Source organism: Solea solea, chromosome 1 (genome assembly GCF_958295425.1).
Source record: "Solea solea chromosome 1, fSolSol10.1, whole genome shotgun sequence".
Lineage (NCBI taxonomy): Eukaryota > Metazoa > Chordata > Actinopteri > Pleuronectiformes > Soleidae > Solea > Solea solea.
This window is the reverse complement of record NC_081134.1, coordinates 22,019,807-22,032,910: the sequence shown is the minus strand read 5'-3', so window position 1 is coordinate 22,032,910 and position 13,104 is coordinate 22,019,807. Positions and strand designations below refer to the sequence as shown.

At 43.2% G+C, this 13,104-nt stretch overlaps 1 protein-coding gene across 3 annotated transcripts in view; it reads right to left on the bottom strand.

Annotated features, from left to right (window-relative positions):
- Positions 1-13,104, bottom strand: part of LOC131456171 (disco-interacting protein 2 homolog C) — an 84,219-nt gene that overhangs the window by 35,436 nt on the left and 35,679 nt on the right. For 2 of the 3 annotated variants that reach the window (XM_058624235.1, XM_058624244.1), the window contains exons 2-5: positions 7,608-7,679; positions 6,966-7,076; positions 6,723-6,848; positions 5,740-6,075 (exon numbers count right to left, since the gene is read on the bottom strand). In XM_058624235.1, the coding sequence (XP_058480218.1) occupies positions 5,740-6,075; positions 6,723-6,848; positions 6,966-7,076; positions 7,608-7,679 (645 nt within the window). Of the gene's footprint in view, positions 1-5,739; positions 6,076-6,722; positions 6,849-6,965; positions 7,077-7,607; positions 7,680-8,455; positions 8,580-13,104 lie in introns of those variants that run through there. The other variant, XM_058624252.1, reaches the window with a different exon arrangement.

The following is a 13,104-nucleotide window of genomic DNA, read 5'->3' as shown; positions in this document are numbered from 1 at the left end:
ACAACCCTGAGACAGAACTGAGACAGACCCGAGAAAGAACTGACTGACCTGAGACAGACCCGAGACAGACCCGAGAAAGAACTGAGACAGAACTGAGACAGATCCGAGAAAGACCCGAGACAGATCTGAGACAGAACTGAGACATCATCATCTTTAATCACCTGGATTAATTTAGATTTTATGATTAATTTAAACTAGAGATAGACTTAATTAAACTGAGGTTTATCTTAAACTAGACGTAGACTCAGTTAAACTTGGGTTTAACTGATTAACAGATTAAGATTAACAGGACACAGATTATTGCAGAAGAAGAAGAAACCACTTCAGTGAATCACACAATCAATTTCTGACGTGGACAAAGGTCATGTGAGTGAGTAAATACAGATCAAAGCACCAGTTTCACTCTTTCACACTAAATCCAAGCAGTAGGTTTTACAGCAGCAGCAGTAACAGCAGCAGCAGTAGCAGTAGCAATAACAGCAGCAGCAGTAGTAGCAGCAGCAGCAGCAGCAGCAGTAACAGCAGTAGCAGTTGTAGCAGCAGCAGCAGTTGTAGCAGCAGCAGTAGTAGCAGTAACAGCAGCAGCAGCAGTAGTAGCAGTAACAGCAGCAACAGCAGTAGTAGCAGCAGCAGCAGCAGAAGTAACAGCAGCTGCTGCTTCTGTCTGAGATGAAAAGACACAACTAAAAACTGCATAATTAGTCAAATTAATAAAAGAGCATAAAACAAAGCACAGGCACATACACACAAACCAAAGCCTGTTTTCATCCACAGTGACGGTCGAATACGTTTCTTTTTTAGCAGTGGAATCATTTCCTGGCGTTACTTTAGATTTAATTAGCAGAGAAAGAACATGTGTTTGATGAAAAAGAAGGAAAATACAACACTCAATCAGAATATATGTGTCAAATTAAGTCGACAGGTTCTTAAGAACATGTTCAGTGCTTTAACTTCGCTATTAGACGAACATTCTGGACAGGAAACATATGCATACTCACAAACATATATTCATAAAAATATATATACACACATATATGTAAATACATATATATGTTTAAACACATATACATGCAAAGATCAATATTCATATAATTATCAGAAAAAATAGAGTAAAACAAAACTATAACAAACGCCCGGTCCTCACCCCCTACACATCCCCCACTCCACATATTGTAGCTAATCACATTGTCAATCTAAACAAGCATTTAAGATAAACAAGAGATAAATAAAATAAAAAGGTTTTCATGAGGTGACAGTCAAGTGCATTTTCCTTGCATATGCCAGAATAGGTCCCCACATCCTTTTGAATTTAGTGCTGAACCCTCTTAAAGTGTGTCGTATTTTTTCTAACTTTAAGTTGCTGAGCACTTCTTTCAGATTTCCATCTTGTCAAAAATGAGGCGTCGGGCCAGTAATGCCGTGAAAGCTATTAAATATTTTTGGAGTTTGGTTAGAGGCAGAGCAGAAATACCAAATAAAGCGGTTAAGGTATTCTCAGTCACCTCTGACAATGTCCTAAAGATCTTCACCCAATAACTGGACAGCGATGCGATGGACATGACCAAAACATGTGTACATGATTAGCCGCTTCATTATGGCACCTCTCACAAATTGCATCAACGTGGTCATATATTTTAGAGAGTTTCAGTCTAGTCCAGTGTGTGCGGTGAACAATATTGCATTGGATCAGTACTGGCACAAATACTAGTATGAACAGGCTTCAGAACTCTGTCCCATTGGTCTTCAGAAATTGTCTCCCAATCTCCTCCTCCCAAAGAGCCTTGATCCCATCCAGAGATGTTGAAGTAAGATTTTGGATTCTATTATAATTACGTGTTATTAAGCTCTTCATCACTGGAGTTTGTGAAAGAAACATATCTAAGGGAGTTTTTTCAGGTAAATTTGGAAATTGATCATATGTTTTTTGGTACGGATTTGTAAATATCTTAAGAAGTGGTGTTTAGGAAGAGAGTATGATTCTGATAATTCTTCAAAGGTCGCAAATTTGTTGTCCTTAAATAGATCTTTAAAATTTTTGATTCCACATCTAGACCAGGTCAAGAATGCGTCATCCACTAATGAGGGGGGAAATACTGTATGTGGTTTCTTACTGTGGGAGCGGTGATGGGGAGTGACTGTAGATTGAAATGACGTTTAAACTGAGTCCAAGTCTTTAATGTGTTTTTGATAATAATATTCTTAATAGGAGCATAAGTGGGACAGTTAATGGGAGAATGTACGAGGGCAGACAATGAAACTGGTTTAGAAGATGCAGCTTCCATAGCTATCCAAGCTGGGGGATTGTGGGACCCTTCAAAGTTGATCCAGTACTCAATAATACGGATGTTTGAGGCCCAATAATAGTAGTTTAGATTGGGTAAGGCCAACCCTCCACATGACTTTGACCTTTGTAGAAGTTCTTTACGTATTCTTGGGTTCTTTTTATTCCAAATAAATTCCAAAAGTGTTGTCTATTTTTCGAAAAAAAAGCGTGTGCGAGACATACTGGTATGGATTGAAAGAGATATGAGAATTTGGGTAAAATGTTAATTTTAACAGAATTTACTCTTGAAGCAAGATTAAGAGGTAGTAGTGACCAGTGCTCAAAATCATTTTGCATCCGTTCCAAGCAGGGAAGAAAGTTTGCCTTGAACAGTCCTTGATATTTGTGTGCAATTGTAATTCCTAGATAGATAAAACTTTCATGTGCTACTTTAAAGGGTAAACTATGTAATTGGTATTGAGTTGCTATGGTGTTTACAGGAAATAATTCACTTTTATTCAAACTTATTTTATAGCCTGATATAAAACTGAATGTTTCAAGGACCCTGAGTGTTTCAGGTACTGATGTGCATAAGTTTGAAATGTATAATAAGAGGTCATCTGCATAAAGTGAGACTTTGTGCTCCACGCCATTTCTTGTTATACCAGTCATTTTAGGATTAGAACGGAGGGTTACGGCCAGAGGTTCAACTGCAATAGCAAACAGCAGTGGACTCAAAGGGCATCCTTGTCTAGTAGATCTGTAAAGTGAAAAATATTCTGAATTACTGTTCCTTTTACGAACAGAGGCTTGAGGTGAGGAGTATAATAATCTAATCCAGTTAATAAATCTCTTACTGTATCCGAATCTGTCAAGAGTGTAAAAAAGGTACGGCCATTCTACCCGGTCAAAGGCTTTTTCTGCGTCCAGGGATATTACAGCTTCAGTAGTTATGTGACTGGATGAAGTATAGATTATGTTATCTAACCTTCTTAAGTTAAAAAAAGATTGTCTATTCTTAATGAAGCCTGTTTGATCAGGAGATATAATTATTGGGAGTGACGATTCAAGACGTAAAGCCAGAAATTTGGATAACAGTTTAAAGTCAACATTCAAGAGGCTAATGGGGCGGTGAGAAGCACATGACAGAGGGTCTTTGTTCTTTTTCAAAACTAGGGAAATATAGGCCTGTGTAAGAGTTTGGGGTAGTTTAAGTGACATGATTCGTTAAACATGTCAACTAAAATTGAGCTAATTTATGTAAAAAATTCTAATGAGTATCCATCCGGTCCTGGGCATTTTCCGCATTGCATGGAATTGGCTGCAGTAGAAAGCTCTTCTATAGTGATGCTTAAGTCCATGTTTTTTACTGATTCTGGGGGTACAGAAGGAATATCAAGCGATCTAAAAAAAACTTTCAAAATGGGACATATCTGCCTTATTCTCTGACGATTTTTGTAGAAGTCTCTGAACTCATTGTTTATTTTTTTATGATCAGTTGCTATTCCAGAGGGCATTGGAATTTGAGAAATTTGTCGTGAGGCTGAGATCTGTCGTAACTGATATGCTAATAATTTACTGGCCTTATCACTATGCTCATAATAGTTTAATCTAGATTTTAATAACATCTCAGTTGCTTGGTCTGTGGATAATAGATCAAATTCAAGTTTTTAGGGAAAGGCACTCCTTATCAAGTCCAGCTGATTGATGCGTTTTGTTAATTATTTAATTTTAGTATTTTTTAATCTTCTCTCGTAGTTAGTGTATGAGATTATTTCACCCCTAATGTAGGCCTTGAGTGTTTCCCATAGCACTGAAACTGACACTTCTGGGGTCTTGTTGATACTAAGAAAGAAATCTATTTGTTTTGATATAAAGTTAACAAAGTCGTCATTTGACAAAAGACAGTTGTTAAAGCGCCATGGGGTGCGGCCGTTATTAATATCTGCAAAATGTATCGACATAGTGACACGGGAATGATCTGAAATAACAATTGCTTCGTATATGGTGGATTTTATCTCAGGCAGAAATCTGTTGTCAATAAGAAAATAATCTATACGTGTGAAAGTGTGGTGGACATTTGAAAAGAATGAATAGGCTTTAGCGGATTTGCAAGGCATGCTTTGCCGTCGTTGCAGCACCGCAAGGTAATACCACAAATCTTTACCAGCAACTCAAATGTCACCACAAAGTGCAATATGATGACGCCGTACAAGGCAAGAGATCCGAAAGTGGTACTGTCAATTTGTTTTGTCATGGTTCATGTGTGCAATAAACTTTACACTTCGTGAGGGAAAAAAATAGTGCCAGAGAATCGTGATATCAATTATTAGACCTAGGACAAGGTGGAGAGATTACATCTCCACTCTGGCCTGGGAACGCCTCGGGATCCCTCAGTCGGAGCTGGTCAATGCGGCTCAGGAAAAGGAAGTTTGGGGTCCCTTGCTGAAACTGCTGCCCCCGCGACCCGGCCCCGGATAAGCGGAGGATGATGATGATGATGATGATGATTTCGTGCAGGCCTACTTTCAAGGTGATTTTTAATGTTTTTCCAGCACCTTGCAATATATATATGTTCATAAAGATTATTCCACTGTTTCTTTTTTTATTTTGCTTTAAACAACCAAAACTGTGTTTTACAACAGCCACTGTGGCTGTATTCCTGTGTGTCACACAGAAGCAGGAATACAGTCAGTATTTTAAGCACTTTCTCCAAAACTCAAGCACTTTCAAGCACCTGTATGAAGCCCGTGATTTGAATTCTTTGTTACTCGTTACTACCAAATAAAATCAGAAGAAGAGTTGGTATTATGGTCTGTATTTATATAGAGTTTTTCTAGTGTTGATGAGCTGCTTTACACGACAGTTTACACACTGCAACACATGGTCAAGTGTCTTTGCTCAAGGACACAGAGCCAGGAACTGAATCCACAACCTTCCAGATGAAAGACAACTCGCCCTACCACTGAGCGACCATAGCTCAATCCTAATTTATAATCTAAAAGTATCACTTTAAGGAACTTTATACACGACTGTGAACTGTATATCGTAAATTCTGGCATCTCAGGTCAGGTCAGGTTAAAACCCCATCTAAACAAACTTATTGTGTTCTTCATGTTCTTCATCTTCATACGACGAGTCCTGTCCTGTTAGATGGTGTTCCACAGGGCGTCGTCCTGAGGCCGCTACTGTTCTCGCTGTTGGGTCTGATACTGACAGACTTGTTAGGACCTGGTTATTGAAACGTCATACGTGAGACTAGAGACCCACCCTGAACACATCTGCAAACTATGACCTGCACACAGGAAGTGGATCATACAAAACAGGAAGCGCCCTTTAAGTCCGACCGATCTGAAGACCTCAATTTGTACTCGACACAACAAAGACGAAAGGTTCACACTTGATGACAAATATTCCTGAATAAAGTCCAACATTGTGGATCCCTGTGAGTGAGTGAGTGCACGGTGACCTCTGACCTGTCTTGTGGTGGTGATGGTGGCGTTGCCGTTGGCGGTGGTGATGGTGGGCGGAGATGTGGACATGCTGCGCCAGGGCGTCGGCTAACCTGCCGGCGGCCGCTCCACTGCCTCCACTGCGCGTGGAGGAGGAGGAGGACGAGGCGGTGGAAGAGGTGGTGGTGGAGGAGGTACCGTGCATGGCCCGGCTGATCCAGTGCTCCATTCTGATGCTTCCTTCTCGACTGGACGAGGTCCCGCCTCCTCCTCCACCGCCGCCGCCTCCGTCCTCTTCTTCACCGTCTTCTCCTTCATCGCCGTCGCCCTGACCTTCGCCCTCCGAGCCTGAGGAAGTGTCTGAGCAGGAAAAGACATGAACGCCGTGCGTGAGGTCATTGCGTATCGTGATAAAAATCACTGGCGAACTTTAATCATGAATATAAAAATCGTGAATGGATGAAAATCATTAATATTTCACATGAGTGATAAACATACAGTCCTAGTGATTTACAACATTTTGTAACCATTTACAAACAGTCTTGGTCTTTCCCTGATCTCACCCTGTCTTGGTCTTGGTTCTTGACTTTATCTCTACTTCCATGGTCTTGGTCTCTATTATTTTGGTCTTGGTATTGTTTTGGTCTGGTCTGGTCTTGGTCTTTGGTATAGTCTTGGTTTCTACTATCTTGGGGTTGACTTTATCTCACCTGCCTGGGTCTTGATGTGGTCTTGGTCTTTCCCTGATCTCACCCTGCTTTGGTCTTGACTTTATCTTTACTTCCATGGTCTTGGTATGGTCTTGACTTGGTCTTGATATGGTCTTTGTCTTAGACTTGGGGTAGTCTTGGTCTCTACTATGTTGATCTGGTCTTGGTCTTGACTTAGTCTTGGTCCTGACTTCATCTCACCCTGGCTGGGTCTTGATGTGGTCTTGGTCTTGTTGACCTTCTGAAGTTGAAGCTCATTCATTCCTCAGCTGATTGTGTGTGTGTATGTGTGTGTACCTGGTGGTGTGTAGGCTTCCATGGAGGTCTGGACCACCAGGGAGCGCCGTTTGGACGGCATGGGCACGGCCATCTTCCTCTCTTTGTGTTTGGCGAGCGCCGCCTGCACGGCCTCTGTGTGAACATCTGGACACAAACAAGGTTTCACTTCTGTTTACTTTCAGGTTCAGATTAAACTCAAACTAACGATAAGGAGACAAGTCTTTATTTCAGTGACCGAGGACACGAGGACACGCGTCTCACCAGATCTGTAGCGTTCGTCTCTGGAGCCTGAAGAGCGCCGGCGGTGGTAGCGTGAGGACGAGGACGGGGTGACGGGCGGTCTCCTCTCCTGACCCATGGGCGGATCCATTCCTGAAAAAAAATCAGGTTAACGTCTCAATGGCATCATTGTTACACTTTTACAACAGGAAACTGAAGTTTGTAAACCACACACTCTCCCACACACACATTCACTCTCCCACACACACATTCACTCTCCCACACCAAAGCCCAGAGAGAAAATCAGTGATTTTAGCTGCAGGTTTCTCTGCTGCCTCGTGTGGTCACTTTGTGTCACTGATGTTTGAATGAGGTGTTTAAAACACAGGGTTCACAAAGTCACACATTATAACTTAGTGGTGGAGGCGATGTGAGTGTGTGTGTGTGTGTGTGTGTGTGTGTGTGTGTGTGTGTGTGAGTGTGTGGGAGAGTGAGAGTGTGTGTGTGCGTGTGTGGGAGAGTGATCATCTCATCATCATCTTCATCCCAAGCTCCTATTTATTTATCTATTTTAAAGTTTTTGAGACTTTTTTCTTGTTCTGAAAACTGTAAAAAATAAAGCTCATGCTGTTCATTATGGGGTGGAATATAAAAAAAAGAAAAAGGGGGAGGAGTCAAATTCACCTGGTGACTGAGGGAAGAAGGCTCCGATCAGCTTGGATCTCTTCTTCTCATAACCTTTCTGTGTGATATCACCTGCACGAGAACACACAGAGAGGACAACACGTCTTTACATGTGTGTGTGTGTGTGTGTGTGTGTGTGTGTGTGTGCGTGTGAGAACAGACAAACACTGAGTGTCCATGACCATATACAGTCTGTGAGAGAGAGAGGAAGTGAAGGAGAAAAGATGAATGTGAGGACAAAAAAGAAAAATCAGAAAAGAGAGAGAGAATAAGGAGGAGGAGGACGAGGAGGAGGAGCGAGTGTTGCATCTCTGCAGCACCTAAAAAGGAGAAAGAGCAGAGAGGAAACTAAACATACAGAGTGAACACTAACATCTGTCATCATGTACGTGTGTGTGTATGTGTGTGTGTTGTTGTTGTTGTTGACTAAAGTTGTGCAGATGTACTGAAGCAAAAACAGTGAGGGAACATCTCACACATCACGTCACCATGGTAACCATATTAGCTAAGCATGTTAGCATGCTAAGATAATGAGCAACAGCTGAATAAAAACACAGAAGTTCATTAGAATTATACAATAAGACCACTGAATTCACACACACACACACACACACACAGCCTTATGTCGACAATAACACAAATTAGCTCGCAGTTTAACCAAGAGGAAACGCCCAAGAACCAAGGAGTCCCCCAGGAACGAGGGGAACACACACACACAGTGACTGCAGGTACTGTGTGTGTGTGTGTTCAGAGGCAGCAGGTGTTTACACTAACTACACGCTGAGTCAGGATTGACACACACACACACGTGCACACACAGACACACACACACACACACGTGTACTCACCGAGCATAACGACACTAACAACAGGAATAAAAACTCATGCTCCTCACACATAAGACTCTGTCCCCGTTTGAGTTTGTCCTCACTGCTGCTCAGTGTGTGTGTGTGAAAACACTGAAACACACACACAGGTCGACCTCGTCTGCAAACACAAGGACTGAAGGTGTCTGCTGACATTTACTGTAGCTACTGATGCTGCCTTTGTTGTTCACACACACATACACACGCACGCACGCACTCACACTCACACTCACACACACACACACGCACACACACACGCACACACACACACACACACACAGCAGTGTGGACTTACTTTTTGCTTTCAAGTCTAGGATGGAGTTACCTACTTTACACTTTACACGTGTGTGTGTGTGTGTGTGTGATAGTGTGTGTGTCCTCTGCTCATTGTCTGTCCAAACAGGATTCAACAAAACAAAGAAATTGGTCTGTTTGTCACCTGCACACACACAATATATCTCAGCATTTATCGCTCTGCTCCCGCTCACTTTTTTGTTGGCAGTTATCGCCATGGCAACCAGGAAACATGGGAGCTGCATATCCCGAGGGCTCCGAGTGTGTGTGTGTCTGTGTGTGTCCGTGTGTATCTGTCCATGTGTGGGTGTGAGTGGATGTGTGTGTGTGTGTGTGTTACCCTCATCTATTTTAAGAATCTCTTCTGTAGGCACATTTTTACTGGCTGCAGATCCTGGACCGTTGGGAACACACACACACACACACACTCTCACACAGTTGTAAATGTAACTCACGTGTTTACACCAGAGTTTTTTTGTTTTCCATTAAAAACATCAACAAAAACAAAAGGTTCCACTGAGATGACGCTGTTCTGACCTCGGGTCTGCAGATCCTGGTCCACCTCAGACTGGAGAACATTATTCACAGAAGCAAAAACCTTTGTTCTCCACTGATGACTCAGCAGATTTTTGGACTATTTTAGCTTCAAAGTTTTCTCCACTCTCACTTTTTCCTTCAGCTCTAAAAATCCCCAAACACAGGGGCAACATTTGAAGGTTGTCCAGGTTTAAAACGGATCACAGATGCCTGTGAAGACACTCGTGAGAAAGTTCACTTCAGACCTTCAGCAGTCGATAACCGACAGAGTGCTGCATCATCAGGGGAGAACAAGCCTTTCTAACAAATCTGCTATGGAGAAAATGAAAATGGGCGGTTTAATGTCCGGGAAGACTATTGACTTTAACACATTGAGTGTGTGTGTGTGTGTGTGTGTGAGAGAGAGAGAGAGAGAGAGCCTTAGCTAACCCTGCTAAAAGCTACAGTACTCATCCACAGGGTTTGTATTCACAAGGTCGAGCAAGTGAAGCCAGTGAAGAAGTGTCTGAAACATGTCCGTCCACCGTCAACCCCTTATCTGAGGCTCTAGCAGTGGATCCCCAGGTTCTCTCCTTTAAAGGAGAGAAAGGAGCGTTGGCTCTACTCTGAGTTCCTCCCAGATCGCTGAGGTTCTCTTCCTATCTCTAAAGGCCTGGTATACCCAACGCTCACCGTGCAGGCTGCACCAGCAGCCCAGATTTTGTAACCGTTGGGTGCGTGTCAACAGTGCATGCGCAAACTGAACTTCCACCCCACAGGTAGATGGAGTATAAGCCCCGATCACCAAGCATTTTGACAACAGAAAAAGTCGCCAAGGACAGTCATCCGAGCATCGATCTTGCAACCCTTGAACCGGCGGACACCCTGACTCCCCTGCCCCATGGGCCTGTCAGCTGTGAACCGTTCGAACCAGTTGTGTCTGAGGGAGCTGTAGCATCGTTCTCTTCTTCATTGGTAGGAATGCGTCTTATGCACTGCGTCCAGACTGGAACCCCCACCCGATGGTGAAGTGGGATACTACAGGACCCTGACGCACGAGTGTACCAGGGCACAGGGCATTAAGTATAACACAGCTCAATTTTCGTCACAACGGTGCAGTAGAGTGAAGGCAATAGCCCTCCTGCTGCTCCGATTCTCTGGCCAATCTCACGCTCCACTGTTCCCACAACTTCTTCACTTGGGGTAAAAGTAATTCCCCACCCACAGTAGGCAATCCACTGTGCTGTAGGTCATCGACGATGATGCCATCATGACCACATCATCTGCCACATAACTGCAACCCCTGAAACATAAATTCTCCCAAAAATCCAGTAGGTGCTGACTCCACTGGTTTGACTGAAAGTCTATGACTTTGCAGCTTTACAGTGCATCTATTTATAAATGTAAAGAAACTCAAGAACAACAGTTTAACCCACAAGATTCAGACTTCAGACAGGTGATGTACTGAGATCAGCAGTGTGTGCAGAGAAATGGTACGGCTCTCGTCTTCACAGGATAGGCTTCCTTCTTGATTCTATTACATCCACCAGCTGCAGTTTGGAGGAGGAAGTGTTGACCCGGACTTTGGCTCCGAGTGTGATCTCTGGGGGGAAACGGAGCAACTGAGCAGCTGCATTAGCCAGGAAATGTAGAGAGGAGCAGCAGCTACACTTCCTCAGTAACAACTGAGCAGCTGATCCCAGCGCTGCACGCCACAGCCCACAGTTTATTTGTCCAGTCTCAAAATAAAAGTACGGTTTGGTTTGGAATGGTAAAGTCCTGAGTCTGGGGTGCATTTGAGGGGTGCGGGCTGTGCCCAAAGGCCGTGTAAGCATGATGTCGTACCGGTGTGACAACAACAAACATTCACAGGGTTCCCTTGGTTGACATTAAATTCAAGGACTTTCCAGGACCAATTCCCACAAATTCAAGGTCTGAATGTGCTGACCTTTCAGTTTAAGATGGAGGACAACGTTTGTCCTTGGATTTTGGTCAGACTCAGTCTTTGTCTTTGGTGAGACTTCATTTCCCAGACATCATGTCGTCATTTGCTCTCTCTTGTTTTAACTTTACTCGGTTGTTGTTCTGCACAGAATCTCACGTCAACGTCTCCCCAGCCTCCAGAAACTACGGTGGCCTCCACGGACCAGACACAACGGCAGTTTTCTCTAATTATTTACTAAAAATTAAAAAAAATATATATAATGTGTGAAGAGGAGAAGAACTTGAGCAGCTAGCGTCGACTCAACAGTTCTTCCAAAAATAAACAGAATCCTCGTAGTTAGTTTAGTCTGGATAAATAAAGACTGAACCAGAGCAGGTTTGTGTTTTTTTCTCCTCCACTGTTCAACTTCAATAATCCCAGCAGATTATACACATACACACGAGTATAAAACCATCACAGCATATGACACTTTTTACACCTGATCTCAGTGATGAGCCACACGCTGGGAACCAGTGGGCCAGCATGTCACTGCCAAACGGCATTCTGGGTAAATGACGTGAGCAACGAAGACTCAAGGTTTAGCCTGTAACTGACCCACAGTAGACCACAGACCCAGTTCATTACATACCATATAATAATACTAACATTTATTCAACATCTGCTCTGTTTTATCCAGGAAGTTCCCAGTGAGACACAAGATCTCTTCTTCTAGAGAGTCCTGGTCCAGATCAGCAGCACAGATGGTACAAACAGGTCCACATGTAAACTCACAACAGAATATAAAAGAGTTAAAAAAAAAAGATATAAAGTATATAGACCAGACCAACGAGATCCTTCATCTGAATCCTTAAAAAGGGTTCTTTATGACATTCCATAAAAAACACCTTTGACATTTGAAAAATGAGATTTTGCCGCAGCAAATGTAGAAATACATTTTCTTCATTCTATAAAATGCTGTTTTTGTTCCGTTTCATCTGTTTAACGATATCTGATCAGTTTAAAGACAATATCGTCTGATACCGAGCCCTCCTGGTTTCATGGAGGCTCCTCCTGAGTCCACCTGAGTCCTCCTGAGTCCACCTGAGTCCTCATGACTCAGGAGGACCACAACCAAACTGTCAGCCTGAACATAAACCATATGGGCTCATGTGGACCAGAGACAAATCCTGCTGCAGAGACACAGAGATAAGCAGCAGAGACAGAGATATGCAGCAGACACAGGGATAAGCAACAGACACAGAGATAAGCAGCAGAGACAGAGATAAGCAGCAGACACAGGGATAAGCAACAGACACAGAGATAAGCAACAGACACAGAGATCAGCAGCAGAAACACAGAGATCAGCAGCAGAGACACAGAGATAAGCAGCAGAGACAGAGATAAGCAGCAGAGACACAGAGATAAGCAGCAGAGATAGAGATAAGCAGCAGAGACACAGAGATAAGCAGCAGAGAGACAGAGATAAGCAGCAGAGACACAGAGATAAGCAGCAGACACAGAGATAAGCAACAGACAGAGTTCAGCAGCAGAGACACGGAGATAAGCAGCAGAGACACAGAGATAAGCAGCAGAGACAGAGATAAGCAACAGACACAGAGATAAGCAGCAGAGACACAGAGATGAGCAGCAGACACAGAGATAAGCAGCAGAGACACAGAGATAAGCAGCAGAGACACAGAGATAAGCAACAGACACAGAGATGAGCAGCAGACACAGAGATAAGCAGCAGAGACACAGAGATAAGCAGCAGAGACACAGAGATAAGCAACAGACACAGAGATAAGCAGCAGAGACACAGAGATGAGCAGCAGACACAGAGATAAGCAGCAGAGACACAGAGATAAGCAGCAGAGACAGAGATAAGCAGCAGAGACAC